Genomic DNA, 20111 nt, shown 5'->3' with positions numbered 1-20111 from the left:
GTCCCTAGTTCCTAGGACAGAGACCTTTACCAGCAGGGAAGGGCCTAGGGCGCTTTGTTAGTTCTGAGCAGCCACAAGGCCCACTGGTCTCTCACTGCTGCGCTGGCCTCTGCCTCACCTACCACTTTCCCAAAAAAGCTACATTCAGTGATCAAAGGACACAAGAAAACTTGCCTCCCCCATCAACCTCCCCCAGGGGAGGACACTGGATGGGACACCCCCACTGCTGGCTTTGGTCCTGTTAGGTGGTGGCAGTACCGGCACCTACCCTGCATGAGAGCTCCCATACAGCCTGCAGCCCCCAAGTAGGCCTTCCCCCACCTCACAACATGTGTCCACCACCCGTCTGATCTGTGGCACCTCTTCCCTAGCTGGGCTGCAAGGACTGGTGTGAGTGCGCACCATCCTCACCCCCACTGGACCACGAAGTCAGGGACACTGGCATCCCTCAGACAGCTCTCCCCAGGCCAATGGGCCCTTCACTCAGCCAGTGGCGAGATCTTCGGCAGCTGCACAGGGTGAGGGCGTGGGAGAAAAAGGATCGTTTTCTTGTAACAAAAAAAAAAAAACAAAAAAAACAAAAAACGACGACCGATTGAAACAAAACACACATCTATGTACAATGTCCTTGCTTGAGGCTGTGGCACATGGGTGTTGGGATGGGGCAGGAGAGGCGGGGTCCCTCCTGAATGAAGGTTTTAAAAGCTGAGACACCTGTCACCCCCAGGCACAGTGGGTGGGCTGTGCCCTCCCCAGCTAGCCTTAAACATTTCTGAAACCCATCTACAAAACACAAACCAAAGTCACAAATACATATATACACATGCACACGTGTGGCTGACTGCAGGGAAGGGGACACTGGAGGAGGGGGACCTTGAAGCAGGGCCAGGGTGACCCCCACCTCACCCTATAACTGGGTCCACTGCTCTCCCTCCAATTTCTCCAGGTCTGGGAATGAGGTGGTGTTCAGGTACAGCTTGGGCAGAGGACAACAGGGTGGGGGGAGGGGCAGGGAAAATCTGGGAGCTTCTGGCAGCCAGCGAGCACCCCCTCCCTGGCGTCCCCATGGCTGTGGACACAGATGGGACACGATGGGACGGCTTGATGGAGGAGGGGGAGGCACCACCCTTAGGGTGCCTGGATCTGTACACTCAACAAGGCACCGGCACTCCAGTCCTGCTGGTGACAGCTCAGCTGTGACCTCATTAGCGACGAGGACATTACAGGGTCAGGGCAAGCACGTGACGGCAAGTGGACCAAACTTCAGTTTTCCTTGAATGAGTCCATCTCGAGTTGACCTGCTCTGGTGCACAGCCTTCCTGGGGCCTGCTCCTGACACCCGGCGCCTAGCAAAGTCACCGGGACAGCTGCCAGCACGGGGGCAGCAGAGGTGGCCACAGAGAGACCTAGCAGGAGTGTCCTGTTGATCCATGGGCTGACCTGGACTGTCCTACTGCTGGGCCCTTCCCTGGCTGACCAGCTTGGCATCCAGCTGTCTGTCCTGTCGCAGGCGTGGGTGGTGGCAGTAGTGGCGAACGCATGCTTCTGAGAAGAGCATGCAGCCTGACAAGGTGGTGATGGACACGAAGGGAAGCAGGCGGGTGTCCAGAGAGGCGTCCATCCCCACCCTAGTGTCAGAGCCGGGGCCATGGAGCTACCCAGTTGGAGGCAGCTGGAGCTTGTGCCTGCCGGTGCCCGACTACATCCCCGCCCCAAACACCGCCGACAGGGTTCGCAATCAGGCTTTAATGAGAATGAATCTTCAGGGTCTCTCTGGGCCCGGCTTCCCGCCCACCCCGGCTGCGTCCTCCGGGGACATGTGCGGGGAGGGAGAGTCATGCATGTGATGACAGGTGGTGCTCCGCTGCCCTGATGGCTCGGCCCATGGTTTACCGGATTCTGGTGAAGAGGTTGAGAACGGACACAGATTCCTGCAGGGCACACAGGAGGGAAAGCTGAGTGCAGCTCCGGGAAGCAGGCTTCGGGCCAGAGGAGGAGCTGAGTAGGCACCACTGTTCCCTGGCGCCCTGAGTACCAGGCTTGGGGTGCAGAGTGGGGCAGGAGGGGAGACACAGGTGCAGGGGTCCCAGGGGGAAGTTTTAGCAAAGTGTGGTGAACAAGGCTTCGCAGGTGGCAGTGGAGACAGCCCCCAGGATAGGGCCGAGGGGACGTGCATGGGGAAAACACCTGGCACTGATACCGACCCACTTTACCTTTGTCGAACGGGTTTTGCTAAAGACATTCCAGAACCTCAGGGTTTCGTCGCCAGCACCAGTGACGATGGCCTCTCCATCAGGGGACATGGCCTGTGGGAGGAGACCCTCAGTGTACTTGTGTCCTGCAACTGGCCCCAGGGATGGTATCAATGACGGGAGGGGAGTGCTGGGGGCTGGGTTCCCACCAAAGCCAAAACACAGGACACCCCCACCCCAACCCAGGAAGGCAAGTCTGTTTGTGCACTCAGGCAAAGGATACAAGTTAAGCACATAACGTTTCTTCCACAAAGAAAGAAAAACCCTTGAGGAGGGACTGTGTTTGAGGAGGAGCTCCCCTCCTCAGCACATCCAAGTAAGTACGTGATGAACTGTTCTCAGAGATTTTCAACCATTCAGAAAATAGTTTAATGGGGATTAATTGCACTTCCTCAAATACATAATTTGGTAAAAATAAATGAATGTGTGGAGGCCAGCAGGGCAGAGCTGCCCTTCCTCACAGGGCCAGCAAGTTCAGGAAGGGAGACTCAAAAAGTGATGAGATATAACCAATGTTTGAAAGCAGAACGAACTTGTCCTGCTGTTGGGTCCAGACACAGGAGCTGGCCTAGATGACCCTGTCCCTTACCTCACAGACCTAGGCCGGGGAGGCTGCCGGTTAGGTCTGCACCCTGCCTTCCCCGGGGTCTAGCGCCGAGTCTGGGACCCACCAGTGCAGACTCACCAGGTACAGAACCCGGTAGGAGTGCCCAGTCAACTTGGCCACCTGAGTCAGGGACGGGTACTTCCAGACCAGGATCTGGTTCTGTGAATAGCCGTGTGTGCTCACCTGGGAGATGGAGAGGGCGCTGTCAGAGCCTAGGGCTTGCCTCCCATGACCCCAGGGCTCACACAAAAGCCTGTCTACTACCCCTGATGCACCTGTTGAAAAGCAAAGACCAGCCCCTTGCCCCCAGACTCTGGTTGATGAGTGGAGGGTGACAGGAAGCTACATTGCATCCAAAGCTCAGGCAGCCTCTCCTGGTGGTCAGCACGCATGGGTGCCTGGATCAGGGACGGCCACTTCCAGACTGTGGTCTGGTTCTATGACCTGGGTGGCAGGGGCCAGACTTTACCCCAGGACCCCAGGGAGGTCTTGCTGGGCCCCTACACTTTCTCCTGCATGCCACAAGGTGTGCCCAATACTCACCAGCTCATTGGCATGCTTGGACCAGGCCAGGTTGCACACCTGGGAGCCTGTGTCGATGCACTGCAACGGCTGCCCTGTGAGTGTGTTCCAGAAGCGGATACAGCGGTCGGCTGTGCCGCCGCCAGATGCCAGCAACCCATGCTGGTGTGGGGACCAGGCTATGGCCTTCACGGCCGCCAGGTGCTCTGTGTACTGCTGCACGGGACTCAGGCTTGAGTGGTTCCAGACCAGCAGCTGTGGGGGGGTGGGGGGGGGAGTACAGCAGCTGTGAGGCCCCCAGCGGCTGTGGTCCGTAGGCAAACCCCCAAGGGGAAGATGAATGGCCTCACCCCAACCCATCAAGGTCCTCCCTTGGGGGCATACACTTGTCATCCCTGCTCTATGGATGGGGGCTGGCCAGCTGGGTGGGTCAATCTGGAGGCCGGGACAGTGAGGGGCTCAGGGAGTCTACCTTGTTGTCATTTCCTCCTGAGGCGAGGAGCTGGTGGTCTGTGGACCACTTGAGCCCGCACACCTCCTGCCGGTGGCCCTGCAGTCGACGCTCCGACTGCAGGGGTGGGGTGCGGATGTCCCTTTGCAGGATCATGCGATCCCGACTCCCAGACGAGAGCTGGTCAGCGTTCCAGGCCAGTGCCCCTAGAGGCCAGGCGGAAGGTGAGGTGAGGCCAAGGTCTGGCCTCTTGGGAACAGTATACTCATCACTTTCTTGTGCCTAGCATTACTCCCATCCCCTGGGATCACAGCCACCCATCAGGACCCTATGCTCCTCACCGACACGTGCTGTGTGGCCTTCCAGCATGGAGAGCTTCTTCCCTGCAGCTGCATCCCAGATCTGCACGAAGCCCTTATGCGTGCCAACAGCCACCAGGTTCCCCTAGGACCAAGGACCCAGGCGAGAGCAGGCATCAGCCCATGGTGTGGAGACAGACTCCCTGGGTTGTCCTCTCCTCCCTCCTTGCTGCAGGACCTTGGGCCATTTCTTTAGAAGATTTTTAATACATGTCCCTTTGTGTCAAGGGGACAGCCCTTGCCTTCTCCCCTCCCCCAACCTCCTGGTTAGATGGTCACAGAGAGCATGGATTTGTCAAAATCCAGCCAACACACACTTAAGACCCATGCACTTCAATGTGTGGACTCGCCTGCCCGAACCCGGGCTGCCTGCTGACTGGCGTGGAGGGGATGGAGCTCTGTGGGGGCTGTGGCCAACCCTCTGTCTCTCCGTCTGGCAGCCCTGCCAATAACCATGTTGTTGTAACATTCTCTACCAGGCTGGGGACAGGTGGCGTACAGACATCACCCTGGGGCTTACACAAGACCTCCAGGCGGGGTTCTGGCTACTCTAGGTCCAGACCCCCAAACACTGTGGAGGGCCCTTGCTAGCAAGGCTCAGTCAGACCTCCCCTGCCCGGCCCTGCCTGGCCCTGCCCGGCCCTGCCCAGCCAGGGCACAAGCCCTGTGTACTGACCCGCTCAGACCAGCCCACGGAGGTCACCGAGTCCCCTTCCACAGAAAGGTCACAGAGTCGGGTCACCTGTGGGAAGAAGAGAGCAGTTGGTGTGCGCTGTTGTGCTGTCTGCTGATCCTTCAAGGTCCTGACCATCCACTCGTCCATTCATCCATCTGTTCATTCATTCATTCACTCAGTCACACCTCAGGCCCATGGACACTGTTGTCAGTGCTGGGACTTGAGATAATGAAGCTGGGGTGCCCAGGAAGCTGAAGGCTGCAAGGGGACACATGCCAGCACAGGGATGAGTGACTGCCAAGTCTAGGGAAGGATCCTCAGGTGATGAGGGCTTCACACAGACGCATCAAACACCCAGGGGTGTGTCCAACAGGTGGCAGTCCTCCCTAGGGGGAATCACCTTCTCCTGACTCACTTGCATTAATCTCTGGAAATGCACCCCCTGCCCCAGGGTGTTTTCATAGGTCTGAGCCTATGGTGGGCCTGGCAGCAAGCAGCTCAGAGTTAGTGCTGCGAGTGGGGTGGGGCAGCCCCAAGGCTCGGCCAGGCCCCAACACCCACTTCCCCTCCTCTGCAGACACTGGTAGAGGCCGAACTGGGGGAGCAAGGGCTCCACATCATCGCAGGAGACTGCCCACAGCAAGAGGGGCAGAGGGGGCTCCACTCACACCTGCTGACTGACTACTCCTGAGTTCCCGTCTGTACTTGGAGGCAGGCCTCAGGGATGAGAGGACAGTGCAGTGCTTCTCTGGGCTCAGGAGCACCAGCCACACTCATCCTTCACATAGGCCAGCTTGGCTCAGCTACTGGAAGCTGTGCCCCCAACCCCAAGGCACACACATGCAAGTACTTGTACACACATTTGCAGGCACCGGGGCACCCACCTGGCTGGTACAGGCACTCCACAGGTACACACAGGTGCCCAGCCCCACGCTGAGCACATTGAGAGATGACCAATCCACCAGATTCAGGTAGAAGTCATCCTGAAGCTCAGGTGCATCCAGAACCTTGAAGGGGATCTTGGAGATTTTGCGGGTGGGTTTCCGGGGCGACCGCAGTAACTTCTGACTGTAGGGAGAGCCAAGACAGTGATTTTATGTCAATCAGCCACATGGTTAGCAATACTCCTTGGCTAATGTTATTACCCCTGGTTCACATTAGTCCTTAGTTTATCTCCTCCTGTTCATCCTGCTCCTCTGTCCACGTGATCCCAAAACTGTGGGTGCCCCCATGGACACAGCACTTTACCCTCAGGTGTTTGGCCACCCCAAATCTAAAGAGCCACACTGTCCCTTCTGCTTGGCACCTCCAACAGAGGGGTCTCCCTGACTCCCCCTTCCCCAATCTGGACCTAAAGCCTTCGGGCCAACAGTGTGCCCCAGAAAGGGGTCTTAGGACTAACTGCAGCTCTCACATACTGCCCAGCTGCCCACCCAGCCCTGTCCCCAGCTCTCAAAGATCCAGACTTACCTTTTGTTGCTGACAGGGGACAAAGAGTAGGGAGACACGTCATTGCCGTCATCAGGGCTTGAGCGCTTGGTACTGAGGGAATACTGGGTGGGGGGTACATACCTACTGAGTGGATACCCTGGTCCCAGAGCTCAGGAACCTCAGACCCCAAAGCTTAGGTACCCTGAGTTCCTGGTGGTTGGGTGGGAGAGTGGGGCTTGGTGCTCATCCTAAGCAGGAGGACCTCTAATTGGGGTGTCCTAGGTTCCAGGAACTCAGAGAAGCAAACCAGGCCTCCCCTTGGCAATGACTGCCAGCATGCTCCTGCACCCTTGAAGCCACTAGCCCCTTAGCCACCTCAAGGGACCAAAGCCAGGCCTTTTCCAACACTGCCAGGGGCCCCCATGACCTGGGATTGCATGAACATGCTCTGTGGGGCGGCTCTACTGAGGCCAATGCCTCTTCACCCTGCACCTGGGTACCTGCCCCAGGGTCACCTTTGTCTCAGCAGGCATCCAGGAGGGCCACAGGGAAAACCTTGGGGTTAAAAGGGCTTAGTGTTGCCTTCTCCCGCCCTCTCTGGGGTTTAAGGGCCCCAGCTGGGATGGTGGTCGAAGAGGAGAAGCCCAAGGGAGGCTGGGCCTGTGCGGTGTGAAGGAGCTGCCACACAGCACGGGCAGCTAGGGGTGAGGGCTGAGATTAGGTCAGTCACAGAGGACAGGGATCTCTGTCCCCAGCAGGAAGCTGTGGTCAGTGTGGGCACAGCTGGCAGGCTCACCGTGAAGAGGCCCTTCTTCTCAGGCGTGGATGGCTGCAGCCTGCGGTCCTCTGTCTGTGGGTCCTGCACCTTCTCGATGCCAGCCCCTAGCAGCTCATTCTTCAGCAGGGCCGAGTAGGCCAGACCATCTGCAGGTACCAATCACGTTGAGAGGCTGGGTGGGACCAGGTAAGGGGTGAAACAGAGGGTTTGGGACCCTGACTCCTGACCTTTGCCATTGTCTGAGGTGGCATCCTTGGCTTTCCGGTTCTGGCTGGGAGACTTCTCATTTTCCTGTGGGAGAAGGAGGAAGAGGAGGGAGGACTGAGCTGGACCGGCCTGGCCCTGCCCCAGGTGGCAGAGTCAGTGGTACTTCTCCCCCCAGCCTTTGCCCTCACATTGATCCTGTGGAAATTGACACTCCAGTTGGCACCGGCTCTTGAGGGGATGAAGCGGTCCCCGTGCTTGCTGGGGGAGGACACAGGGGAGTTGGCAGGTGTCAGGGTCCGCCGCATCTCCGAGACCTGAAAGGATGGCAGGCAGGGTGAGGCTGAATGGGAGCTTCCAGCCTGACCCACTCTGCCTGCTGCACTTGTCCTCTGGCTATTGAATGAAGGGTTCACTCTTAGAAACCCAAGGGGCAGAAGCAAAACATTTGGGTAAATAACTCATATGCAGGACCCTGCTGGCAGGTTCGTGAGGCAGAAGAGGTCAGTCTGTACTCAGGTGCTTCTCAACAGCAAAACATCAGCACACAAGGTGGCTCTGTTTGTTTCTAAGCAACCACAGGGAACAGACAGTTAAACATTTACTCCCCAAGCACCAAGAGCATGTTGCCCCACCACCCCATTTCCCACACGAGGATCTTCTTCCACAGAATGATCACCCAACCACCTGAACCAAGTCATGAAGGTGATGCATTGCTTCTGGCCAACCCTCTGATCCCACTTAATTGGCTGGCGAATGTTCTTTTTTTTTTTAAGATTTTATTTATACATTTTTAGGGACAGGGGAAGACAAGGAGAAAGAAAGGGAGGGAGATATCAATGTGTGGTTGCCTCTCATGTGCCCCATACTAGGGACCTGGCCTGCAACCCAGGCATGTGCCCTGACTGGGAATTGAACGAGTGACCCCTTGGTTTGCAGCCCACGCTCCATTCACTGAGCCACACCAGCCAGGCTGAATGTTCTTAATCTATAATCGACTTGCTGTGGGTTGAACTGTCTCTCCCAAAAGGGCATATTGAAGTCCTAACCCCTGGTACCTGGGATGAGATCTTATTTGGAAATAGTGTCTACAGACTGAATCAAATTAGGATGAGGTCACACTGGAGCAGAGTGCACTCTTAAAATGAATGCCTGGTGTCCTTATGAGAGCCAGAGGCATGACACAGAGAAGGGATGTGAAAATGAGGCAGAGACCTAAGTGGTGGGTCTAAAAGCCAAGGATTAGCCCTGGCTGGGTGGCTCAGTTGGTTACAGTATCATCCCGATACACCAAGATGTGGGTTTGATCCCCAGTCAGGGCACATACAAGAAGCAACCAATGAATGCATCAATAAGTGGAACAATAAATCGATGTTTTTTTTCTCTTCCAATAAATTAAAAGTCAAGATTTCTAGCAACACCAGATGCTTGAAGAGATAGGACGGATCCTCCCCAGGCTCCTCAGCCCTGTCACTCCCACCCTATAGGCTCCATGTTCCAGCACCCTGTCCCCTCCCATGTCATCCTGGCTACCCCCAGGCCAACTCCCCTGCACAAGTTGTGGGGCTGGAGCTAAACCCCAGCTTTGCGATGCCGGGCCCTTCAATGTCCAGTCTGGAAAATGGGAAGGTGGTTCACATTCTGTCATCCCCAGTCAGTCCTAACTATAGCCCCACAGGAATCACCAGTACCCCCTGAGGACTGGGAGGCACAGGCGCTATTAGAATAAGCAGCCAGGGAGGTACACTGAAGCACTGATGGAAATTCACACCGAGGCTGGCCGTGGCATCATCATGGAGGAGTTCTGGGGGGGATTTTTAAAAAGGTATTATTTATTTTTAGAGAGGGGAAGGGAGGGAGAAAAACATCCACATGAGAAACATCGATAGGTTGCTTCTCGTATGTGTCCCTTCTGGGGGCCAAGCCAACAATCTAGGCATGTGGACTGACTCACAATTGAGCCAGTGACCTTTCACTTTGCAGGATGACACCCAACCAACTGAGCTACATGGGTCAGGGCCAGAGTGGGAGGATGTTTTTCACCTGCACAGCACCTCCTTCTGTTTGCTAAGGGCTGAAGCTCAGGGGCTAACCACACCCCCACCCCATCTCCTGCCAGGCCAGGCCAGCACTGGTAGGGCTGACTGCCAGGTACTCACACAGGGCATTGTATTCTCATTCTGGATGACAATCTGCCGGAGGAGACGCCGCTCATAGTCCTGGTCCATGACGAGGCAGGGCAGGTATGGCTGCTGACCAAGTCAGCCTGCCAAGTTCTGCCAGTCAAAGTCAGCCTGGGGCAGGAAGGACAGGACAGCTCAGCATCATGGGCAGTGGTCTCCACCACCACCTGGTAATCACAGGGTACTCCTTTGGAACAGCTGAGGCCCCCTACCATGTGACAGGGTCCTCCCTCCCAGGAGCCCAGAGCTCAGGCCTGACTACCCCAGAGGCCCTGGAAGTCACAGGAAGGTGCAACTGAGACAAAAAGGACTTCTCTTTGTGTCCCCTGCAGGGCCATCCTGACAGGACCCTTTACTTTTGTCCTGGCTATAAGGGCAAGGCTCCCCCATCCCTGCCCCCTAGGCCTTGCCCCAGGTCCCCACCTCCTCCAACCCAGGTTCCCCATCTCATTGCCTTCCTGTTTCAGATCCTCTGAGGCTATGGGCCACCCAAGGGCTGCGTGGCCTGAGACGGGGGTACAAGGCTGGGCAGTACCACTGAGGGTTCCTTCTCAGCAGGGCAGCCTGTGTGTCTTGACGTACAAAATAGATGTGGGTCAATATGTGCCACAAGAGTTTGCCGGGCTGATGAAGACCAAAGAAATCAGCCTCCAGTTCCCGCTGACCTCCACCTAAACCAGGGATAGCTCTGAAGAAGAGGAAGGCTCACCAGCAAAAGGAGGCTGGAAAACATCATTCTAGAGAGGAAAGAGCAGGTGTGAGGAAGGGCTGTATGCATTCTAGGATGGGGCAGAGGTGAGTGTCAGCCTCAGAGAGAAGGGCTGTTCTCCACAGCGAGGATGGCAAATCAGGAACCAGGCATAAGCCAGACCCACAGCCACACCTCTGGCTGCTTTCAGAAGAAAATGTTTGCCAGTCTGGAAGGACCTCCACCAGGTGGTGGAGACCTCAGCAAACAGGAGGGGAGGAGTCCCCTCAAGGCACTGCAGAGCTTGGAGGGTGAAGCAGGTTTCCAGGACAGAGCCTGGCACAGAAGGGGCTCAGCAGACTGCAGCCTCTTGCTGTGGGCTGCTCTGTACCCCGGAATCCCCTCGCAGTCACTGTTCCTTTGCTCTTCCAGCTGGAGCCTGAAGGCTGTGAGATGTTGAGGCAGGTCTGACGGATTCCTGGGCCCATCACAGAGACCACGGATACTGTGTGGCCAAATACCAGCTCTAGCCTGCCAGGTCCTTGTCTCTCACTTTCACTGGACACAAGGTCACATGGGGCTGCCTTGATGTGGCCCAATCCTGAAGCCAGATGCTTGGTCAGAACACAGCACAAAGCCACAGGTCATCATAGTTTGTGCCTGCCATACCCCATGTTAGTGGGCTTGCACCTTTTATTTCGTGCTCCCCCTGCATGGTATTGTGAACCGGGTACCCACACCCTCATGCACATCAGGATGTGAAGACCGAGGGGCAGCAACACCCCAGTGTGCCTGCGGCCCTCCCTTCACAGTCTAGAGCCCTTCTGAGCCTGCACTAGCCTGCAGCCCCAAGTCCCATTGTCCCCCACCTCAGCAGACAGCAGGCTTCCTGCTTTAGTGAGAAAAGTGGGACCATGGCACTTCAGCCCCCCTCCATCTTGGATAAACTTTTGGGAGCAGCCACCCCTTCTTGGCTACATTCTTTCTATCCTTTTCACCTACCCTGCCCTGGTAGAGGTCCCCAGACACATTTCAGTCCATTGTGGCCACAGAACAAAGTCTCCTGAAAGGGCTGATGGCTGTCTCGTTCCTTTGGGCCCTCCTTACCTCTTCAGGGGCTGGGGCCACACTCCCAACCTCCTCCTCCTCCTTCCAGCCCAGCCCAGCCCAGCTCTGTGTAGCTCAAAGTCCACTGGGTTGCCCCAGGATGTACCTGCCTCCTCCTTCACCCCACATGTTCCCCCAAATGCCTAGGCCTTGCCCAGCAACTCCCCAAAGTGTGCCCTCAACCACACCTGACAGCTTCTGTCGCAGCACAGAAGGGATATGTGGGATACAGAGATGCCTGTGTCTGTCCCAGGTGGAAATACCTGTTCAAAGGACAGTTTCCCAAGGGCAGGCCCAAATCACCTCGATGACCACTGTACCGGGCTGTGTGGAAACCAGAGCCAAGCTTTAGGTCCACCTTGACCAAGTGTCCTTTCAGTGGGGTCCACAGGGGCTGGACACAAAAAGGAGCTGCCACAGCCCTATTTTACTAAGTTCAGACCATTGCCAGGCGCTCTCCCAGAGGTGGGCCAGTTGATTTCCCCCCGCCTTGCAGATTAAAAAATGAGGCTCAGAGTGGCTGGCTAACTTCCCCTGCTGGCACTGCCTGGAACCTCATCTGCCACCCACCATACAGTGAGCCCTCAGGAGACAGGCTGGAGGCGATCATGCCTTGGTCCCTCTGGTCAGCAGCCACTCCTCTCCATGTCTTTCAAACACAGTGCAAGCCACCAAGCTACTGCTACTGAAAATGAATTGTTCCAGAAAGAGCAAGCAGCTCGTTTTCCCAAGGCAGGGAGGCTCAGGGTCAGTGGGGTCTGAAGGAGTGAGAGGCCTCCCCAGGAAATGACCTAGGGGCCTCAGTGCAGGGACCGGTTACACTATGGGTGACAGTTATTTAACCTTCTTGGCTCAGATGAGCTCCGTTCCCATGGAGACCACCTCCATTCACAGACCAAGGGCACCACACTGAGGCCAGTGGGGCCGGTCTGCTTCAAAAAGGACAGCAGGCCCCAGACTATGGCTGGGACGCGCTCCGCACACCAGAAATTAGGCAGAGTCTAAAATGTTGTAGTCACCTCAGAGACAGAGAGTAAGAGACTGGCTTCCCAAGGCGAGTTAAGAAGCTCAGTGCCATACAGCTAGCTGAACACTACATCTGTTTGAGTCCAGAACATATGTCCAGCGTGGTGTCCTCTCCTGTTACCAGCACATCAGCTGCCCCTCTGCCTGCCTGCCTGCTACATTTGGATGTGGCTACCTACAGAAGCCCATGCAGTGGGCAGCATCTCACCACTTAGACTTGGCTGCAGAGGGTCAGAGAGTTTCCAGAAATTTGCCCACATGTATAGAGTCTTAGTCCCTGGGACCTGTGAACATGTTGCTTCACAGGGCAAAAGGAACTTTGCAGATGGAATTAAGTCAAGATCCCTGAGCTGGGGGATGATCCTGGATTAGGCGAAGGATTCATGCCCTCACAGGGTCCTTGTAAGAGAGAGGGAGGAGGGTCAGGGTCAGAGACGGAAGAGGCAGCGCTGCAGGCTGTGAGGATGGAGGAAGGGGCCACGAGCCAGGGGTGCAGCGCCTCTAGAACTGGGAACGGCTGGAAACTTCCCCTGGAGCCTCAGGAAGGGCCTGCCCTTCTCACACCCGAGATGGGGTCTCAGCCTTGTGGGACCCACGTCAGACCCCGGCCTCCGTTACTGAGGTAAGTTCATGCTGTTTTAAGCCAACAAGTATGTGGTGACTTGTTACAGCAGCTGCAGGACACACACTGAGTAGGGCAGAGGGAGGCAGTGGCCACACTATGGAGTTCCTTCCCATTTCTCTCTAGGGGTGCTGCCCAGAGGCTTCCTGAGGTGCCTGTGCTTAACACAGGCCCTCAGGGCCTTCTCTCTGCCTGGCCACGTGTGGCCCACTGCGGCCGGCCAGCCAATCTTCTGTCTCACTTTTCCCTCTGTAACCCCCACTCCCCCAACTTCCAAGATCCCCGTGTCTATCGAAGAGGCACTGGGTCTTCATTTCACCAACACACATATTTTCTTAGTGCCTGCCCAGAGGCCTAGGGCAAGAGCCAGGGTTGAGCAGGCAAGGAGATGGACATGGTCCCACCCTCCTGAGCTCTTTCTGAATCAGAGGCAGCAGGCCAGAAACATGGAACTAAGTGGAGAATGATTTCAGGTGGTGGCACCTGCTACCGGGGAGCTCACTTAAAAAGTAGCTCTAACATCCAGCTATCTAAGAAAGGCCAAGTTGGAGAGGGTGGGGATAGAGCACTAGATCCCAACACCTAGCCTGGGAGGATCTCTCCAAGGCCAGGTACCCCTGGGGTCTCAGGCATGGTGGCGGGGCTCTAGAACTAATTCTTCCCAGGCTCTGACCTGGTAAATGCAGGTAACATCTCTGACAGAATGAGCCTTCCTTCCACCCTCGGGAGCACCCTGCCCCCAACACCCCTCACCAGGTTTTCTTGATGAGGAAGGAAGTGCAGCAGGGCACAGACAAGATTAGTACAGACCAAGATCTCATGAGAACGACACTAGCAGGTCCAACCAGCCACAGACTCACACCCACACCACACAACCCTGGGGAACAGACACACACAACCAGACCTGCCCAGCAGCCCAGAGACCCTGCTCCAGCCTGACTGCGGAGCCAAGGCCTAGAGCTCCGCCACTCTTCAGACCACCTAATTTCAGAGCACTGAAGGCTATCCCAGTCCAAGGACTGGGACCTCAGGGGACACCCACACCTCGGGATCAGCTTGGGGACCACCCCCTTCCACTTCCTCTAAGATTGCTGCTTGCTGCATCACAGAAGAACAAAAGACCCCAAAGCTGTTAAGAGAAAAGGCTGGTCACTTAATCACCAGAGAAATAAAAAGTGTCCCTAAGGCAAAGACACCACATACAACGTTTTAATAGAAGACAACTAGGAAAAATATCTATCCCCCGGAGGACTGACCAAAGTGGCACAAGACATGAATAACTGCTCCTGGAAAAAGCACTCACCCTCACTCACTGTTGGAGAAGGGAGCTCCACCTGCCAGCCTCCGGTGATTCTGAGATTAGGGGACACGCCCTTGCCACTAATGCAAGGGGATTGCTGGATTGCTAGCCTGTGCTGTTGGCAGGAGCTGAAACTAGCACAACTTCTAAGGAAGGCAGTTTGGCAACTGCTTGCAAAACCTAAAAAAGGCACATCTTTTCAATGTCATGTTTCTACTTCTAAGAATTTGCCCTCAGCAACTCCAGGCGCGTGTATGCAAAACCCCATGCAAAACCCCATGCACAGAGCTACCCCATGCAGCTTGTGAGAGCAGGCCAAGAGAAATGACCTCGGCAGCTGCCTAGAGAGCAGGAGACACTGGAGCACAAAGGACAGGCCTCAGGGTCTTGGGGACCCACTGCCTATGAGAGCAGCACTGTGAGGCAGGGAGAGTTCTGGAAGGCTGGAGAACAATCTTGTAGCAGAGGTTGCTCTAGGAAGAGGAACTAGAGGACAGGGTCAGAGGATGGAGGAAGTCTTGTTTTTCTGTGTCATGAGAACGTGCCAGCAATTCAGAGATGTAAACCAGCTGGGAAAAGATGGGACTGCATAAGCACATGATGTGACAGGAAGAGTCTCAGTGGTCAGAGAGCAACTGGCTATGCACCAGAGCATTCTGCTACCTTTGCGGTATGAATGTTAGAGAAAGTAATGATTTGTCTGTTAATGAGTAGTCAGTCACTGAGCACAATCTGCAAGGCCATGACTGGGGAAGAAGGGGCTGGGGACGGGGCCCGTGGCGGCACAAGAATCCTGGCCTTGGAGAGGTACTTGCCTTGCTGACCTGGGAGGCTGTGCCCTAAAGGGTGCCAAGTGCAGACTGGTGACCCTCGCTGGGTGAAGTGTCCAAAGCCCTGGCTGCCCCGTTTCCCACTGCCACTGTCCCCTCTGCGGGATACTGTCAATGGGCATCATTCACCCACGGAGCCAGACTTAAAGAGGACAGCCCCTCTGTCCCTTGGGTACCCTAGAATGAAGGGCACGGAGGCCTGCCTTCTGCCACTGCTTCAGACAAGCCTCAATCTGTTCCTCTGGAAAAGGGGCGCAATCTTTCTCACCTGAACAGGTTGCAATGAGGTCCCCATGTGGCTAAGGCGACATGTCAGGGATTGCCCGACAGCCTGTGGGCTGCCCTCCTGCGAGACCACATGTGCGCCCTGGCCGGGCCAACTCAAGCGGCAATGGAGCAGGGGTCTTGCTTTCAACCCAGCTGCCCACTGGCCCACTGAGATCTCCTGAGGGGGCTGCCCCTGCTGCTCCTGGCCACCCTGACCTTACAGGTCCTGCAGGGCTGATGTGGTTCTCACTCACTAGATATTTAATGAAGACAGATAGCTCTGAGTATAACATCAACAGTTCTCAATGGAGTGACTGTGCCCTCAAAGGACACTGCACAATGCCTGGGAACATCTGCAGTCTCAGGGTGGGTAATACTCCTGGCACGGAGTAGGTAGAGGACAGGGGTGCTGCTCAAGCCTCTCACAGTGCCCACGATGGCCCTCACAGAGGATGACCCAGCCCCAGTGTCACCTGTCAAGAGCCAGGCCCCAGAGGCTACTTGCTGGCTGAGACAACTGCACACATGTGGGCTGACCCTGGAGTCAGCCCAGGCAGGGGCCTGATGGCAATCCTATGCCAACACCTGTGCGTCTCTGTTCCAGCTGAAGCCAGTGGTGGGCTGGGTCCCATGTAAGGAAGAGTAGGACAAGCAAGCTTTAATGCCACCAAGTTACCCACTACCCCACCCCCCCCCTTTACAGATGAGAAAAGATGGATGGGCCTGTTTAGGCACAACTGATGACAAAGCACGCAGTGTGACACAAACTGTCTTTGAGGCTTCCTCAAGCTGGACTTGGCCATGGAGGGCAGCACAGCAGGAGCACAGGGCCTCCAGTCTGGCTAGGCACGGCACAAGCACACACCCTGTGAGCTTGCAGCAGGCCCGAGGCCCCTGGGGTCAGAGCATTCTTACTTCCTGAAGCCAGATTTCAAGGCCTTCGAGGTGCCGCTTATCTTGAAAAACTGGTCCCCACTGTTTTCGTAGTTTGTAAGGCTCTTTTTATTTTATTTTATTTATTTATCTTTAGAGGGGAAGGGAAGGAGAGAGGAATAGAAACATCAATGTATGGTTGCTTCTCGTGCATCCCCTACTGGGAGCTGGCCCCTGCCGGGAACTGGCCTGCAACCCAGGAATGTGCCCTGACTGGGAATTGAACCTCGATAGTCTGGTTCGCAGGCCCGTGCTCAATCCACTGAGCTACACCAGCCAGGGCTTGTAAGGCTCTTAAAGGAGCCAAAGGAAATGAGACATTCCCGTGACACATCTTCCATGACTCAGGTATTTTCAGGCTGACTGTGGTCCGGATGTGCTACTACAAAACGGGTTATACCATGGTCTACCATCCAGCAGCGCAGACCCTGGGGTCTAGTCATTCTCTGTGGGGGTCACCTGGGGCACTATTGGGGGTTGAATAGCATCCCTGGCCCTACCCTTAACACCTGAAGCACCCATGACAGCCACAAATGCCCCACACGTCACCACTGTCCCCTGGGGGCAGAACTGTCCCAGGTGGAAGTGGGATAACTGTCCCTCTGGGGAGGAAGACACACCAGCCAACAATGAGAGTGGCCAGGTGGCACCTGCTATCCACAAGGGATATAGAGAAGGTGAGGGAGGAAAGCCTGCCAACAGGAGCCTGTGATAACTCACCTGGCCACGTCCTTTGCAGGCATGAGGGCCCCAGGTGAATGGGACACTGGTCCTGGCCACACAGGGAGACCACCAGAACACAAATGACAATGACAGTGGCAAACCCCACCTGTACCCCTCCATGAACCAGCACAGCTCAAAGCACTCAACAGGCTTTACTTAATTTTGTCCCCAGCTGTGACCTTCTCCATTTCTCATACTGAGGAACTCGGGGTGCCGGCAGCAGGTGCAGCTGGGGTTGGAGACCCACCTGACGTGACTGCTCAGGTCAGTGCTCCCCCCGCTGGGGGTCTCTAGGCTCGGCAGGGAACATGCCAGTAGCCTAAAGCTCAAAGGACTGCCCTGGATGACTCGCCACACCACGTGTGAATCTCTACCAGGCATTTCCTGCAGGAGTCATCCAACTGGAGGTCACTGTGACAAATGACTAGGGGCTCCCTGTGGGTCTGTCATCTAGGGGCAGGCTTTCAGAGCCCTGAAACCTCCAGAGAAGTGTTCCCATCTGACAGGCACACAGGTGGAGGAACTGGGAGGCCAGGAGGTGGCTCTAGGCACCCCCAGGCCACCCATAGCCCTTGAATGAGGCCCTTCCTCTTGGGATAGGTGGCAGTGGGGGGGGGGTCATGCCAGGAGCCCAGGAGCTATCGTTTTATTCCCAGCCATTGTCTAAGAGGCTGGTGAAGTCCCATATGATAAAAACCCAATTAGAAACAGGGAAGCTATCCAATTTTCTGCTCACCTTGGATCTGGGAGGCTGGGAAACGAGTCTCTGGCCTTGTTCTTTTGCCTTGGCTCAGGCAAGCCTGTGTGCAGCCCTTGAGGATCCCCTCATTTCCACTACAGCAAACCAAAATACTGTACAGCCAGTCAGTCAGTCAGTTACACAGTGTGTAGCAGAGAAAGGGGAGGATTTGCAGAGACAGACCTGGCTGTAAGTCCTGGCTCTACGCCTTACTGGCTGCATAGTTTTGGATAAGCAAGTTCTCTTCTCTGAACCTGCCTCTTCATCTAGAAAGTGGGGATAAGGAGATAAACTGCTTATGTTGCTATGAAACCAGGCGCAACTTCTGTGAAGCATGTACCTGGCTCAAAGGAGATGCTAGAAGTGGGAACAGTTCCCATGGGCCCAGTGAAAGGTGCACTGTAGGTCCCAGACATGCCTGCTTCCTGCTCCTCCATCACAGTGCACCTGGGCTGTGTGACATGGGAGGTGCCCTGGTGGCCACAGATGCTGCTGCCCCAATGACTTCTTGGCCACAGCTGCAGGCCAGGTGGCCAAACGGGGCCCTATCTCCTTCCATGCTGTTGACAAAGGTGGAAAGGACAACTGCTCTTAGGAGTCTGCCCTCAGCCCTGGCTGGTGAGGTTCAGTGGAATCAGCGCCAGCCTGAGAACCAAAGGGTTGGTGGTTTGATTCTCGGTGTAGGGCACATGCCTAGGTTGCCAGCCTGTCTAGTTGGGGCGTGTGTGTGAGGCAACCAATAGACGTTTCTCTTGCACATCGATGTTTGTCTCCCTTTCTTTCTCCCTACCTTCCCTGCCTCTAAAAATGAATAAATAAAATCTTAAAAAATAAATAAAGAACATGGGAGGAAATGGGCTGCCTGATCTGTGGCCTTATAGATGTGGACTCTGGACCGGCACCCAGTGTACCTGGCCCCACAACAGATGAGGCACAAACTGAGACTTCTGAGGGGAGTGGCCCCACCCTGAGAGAACACAAGCTAGAGGCCCCTTACCTCTAACAAAAGCAAAAAGCCCACAGAGCGGAGCTGGCACACCTTCCCTGGGTGGCTGATGTAATCCACAAGGCAGATACTCTGGGATGCTGTGGTGGGGGCCCCTGAGGAGCACATTCCAGCATGCACGTGTTCATGTGCAGGTGGTCCTAGGAGCTGACCACGGAGCTGGAAAGTAGAGACCTGCAGTCGCTGACCCCCCAGGGCCCACAGGCCAGAGACTGAGAATGCCATCGACATCTCTTCTCTGGACCCACGGTAACACTGCTGGCGGAGGGGCCGCACCCACCCCAGGTGAAAACTGCTGTTCTAAGCCCTGGGAACAATGCCTGAAAGTAAGCCCTTACCTTTCTGTCTCCCACCTCTCGCTCCGCAGGGCACCCACTCCCATGTCTAGTCTGGTGAAATGTTCAGACCCAAAGGCTGTTTGGGTCTGCTATAGCCCCAAGGATGCAAACATAAGGAAGAATACATAAAGGAAGAATGTCAACTTGGACATGACACCCTGTTAATTTATGATCATTTACGTGATCCTGTGATTGATGTCAGAGGACTGACTCCCAAGGCTGGATGGGGCCTTAGAGGGGATCAAACTAAGCCCCATCAGGTTCCTGGAACCCTCTCACAACTCTGCATCTGCTTGTACACCTGCACAGACAGGGAGCTCACCCCATAACAAGCAGCCTGAATGTCAGAAAGCCCTTCCTCAGTCTGTCTCACTGCTATTCTCATCTATGAGTCCAAGGTGAGGGTGGCAGAAAAAACCTACTATGTTTAGGGCAGGGTTATCTCCCCCACTCTCCTCCGCCAAGCACTGCTGTCATCGGGGATGGGTCATTCTCTGTGGAGCCATCCTGGGCACTGTGGGGAGTTGAGTAGTATCCTCACTCAATCCTCACTCAATGCCCCCACTCAATGCTAGAAGCACCCTCTATTGTAATAACCACAAAAGTCTCCAGATGTGGTCCCGGGTGGAGACCCCTCGCTTTAGGGGAAATCCTTGGAAAAACAGTTGCTTCCACACACCAGCAGGCTCCACAGATGAGTGCTAACCTCTCTCAGTTGTTCAGCCCTTCCAAAGTGCGGACAGACAAATACCCTCTATCCAGCCATCTACCCCTCCCCCCTACACTCCCCATTCTTCTCTCCTCCACCCAGCTGGCCTCTCCTTATTGGGAGAGACAGCACAAATGCACCCTGGTCCTTTCTGCAGCAGCTGACAGGCCCTGTAGGGAAAAGACCTCCCTGCGAGTCACAAAGCAGGTTCCCCAATCCAATCTGAGAAGAGCATGCACAAAAAGGCACAAGGGTCCAGAAGGAGTGGCCTGCAGCTTTACAGAACCCTGTAGCAGCAGTTTGGGGAGGCTGGGTGCACAGAGCATGCAGGGCTGGAAGAGGGACAAGTTGAAAGGCCAC

The 20111-nt window shown here is 55.6% G+C and overlaps 2 protein-coding genes across 4 annotated transcripts in view; one reads left to right on the top strand and one right to left on the bottom strand.

Moving 5' to 3' along the window:
- Positions 1–593: 593 nt before the first annotated feature.
- FZR1 (fizzy and cell division cycle 20 related 1) overlaps positions 594–20111 on the bottom strand; it is a 24517-nt gene continuing 4999 nt past the window's right edge. For 2 of the 3 annotated variants that reach the window (XM_037042507.1, XM_037042508.1), the window contains exons 2-14: positions 9440–9574; positions 7472–7597; positions 7304–7367; positions 7095–7222; positions 6338–6420; positions 5752–5935; positions 4868–4933; positions 4174–4276; positions 3854–4038; positions 3403–3636; positions 2938–3042; positions 2205–2306; positions 594–1931 (exon numbers count right to left, since the gene is read on the bottom strand). In XM_037042507.1, coding sequence (XP_036898402.1) covers positions 1890–1931; positions 2205–2306; positions 2938–3042; positions 3403–3636; positions 3854–4038; positions 4174–4276; positions 4868–4933; positions 5752–5935; positions 6338–6420; positions 7095–7222; positions 7304–7367; positions 7472–7597; positions 9440–9508 — 1491 coding nt within the window. In that variant the 5' untranslated portion in view covers positions 9509–9574 and the 3' untranslated portion in view covers positions 594–1889. The remainder of the gene's footprint in view (positions 1932–2204; positions 2307–2937; positions 3043–3402; positions 3637–3853; positions 4039–4173; positions 4277–4867; positions 4934–5751; positions 5936–6337; positions 6421–7094; positions 7223–7303; positions 7368–7471; positions 7598–9439; positions 9575–20111) is intronic. The other variant, XM_037042509.1, reaches the window with a different exon arrangement.
- The window catches only part of DOHH (deoxyhypusine hydroxylase), a 26502-nt gene continuing 19115 nt past the window's right edge, over positions 12725–20111 (top strand). Inside the window, exon 1 of the mRNA XM_037042515.1 lies at positions 12725–12906. The gene's annotated coding sequence lies outside the window, so the exon portion shown is untranslated. The remainder of the gene's footprint in view (positions 12907–20111) is intronic.

Source organism: Sturnira hondurensis, unplaced genomic scaffold, assembly GCF_014824575.4.
Source record: "Sturnira hondurensis isolate 20B ecotype Veracruz unplaced genomic scaffold, ASM1482457v3 Scaffold0003693, whole genome shotgun sequence".
Taxonomy (NCBI): Eukaryota; Metazoa; Chordata; class Mammalia; order Chiroptera; family Phyllostomidae; genus Sturnira; species Sturnira hondurensis.
Note: the sequence above shows the minus strand (reverse complement) of the source record. Positions and strands in the feature narration are given on the sequence as shown.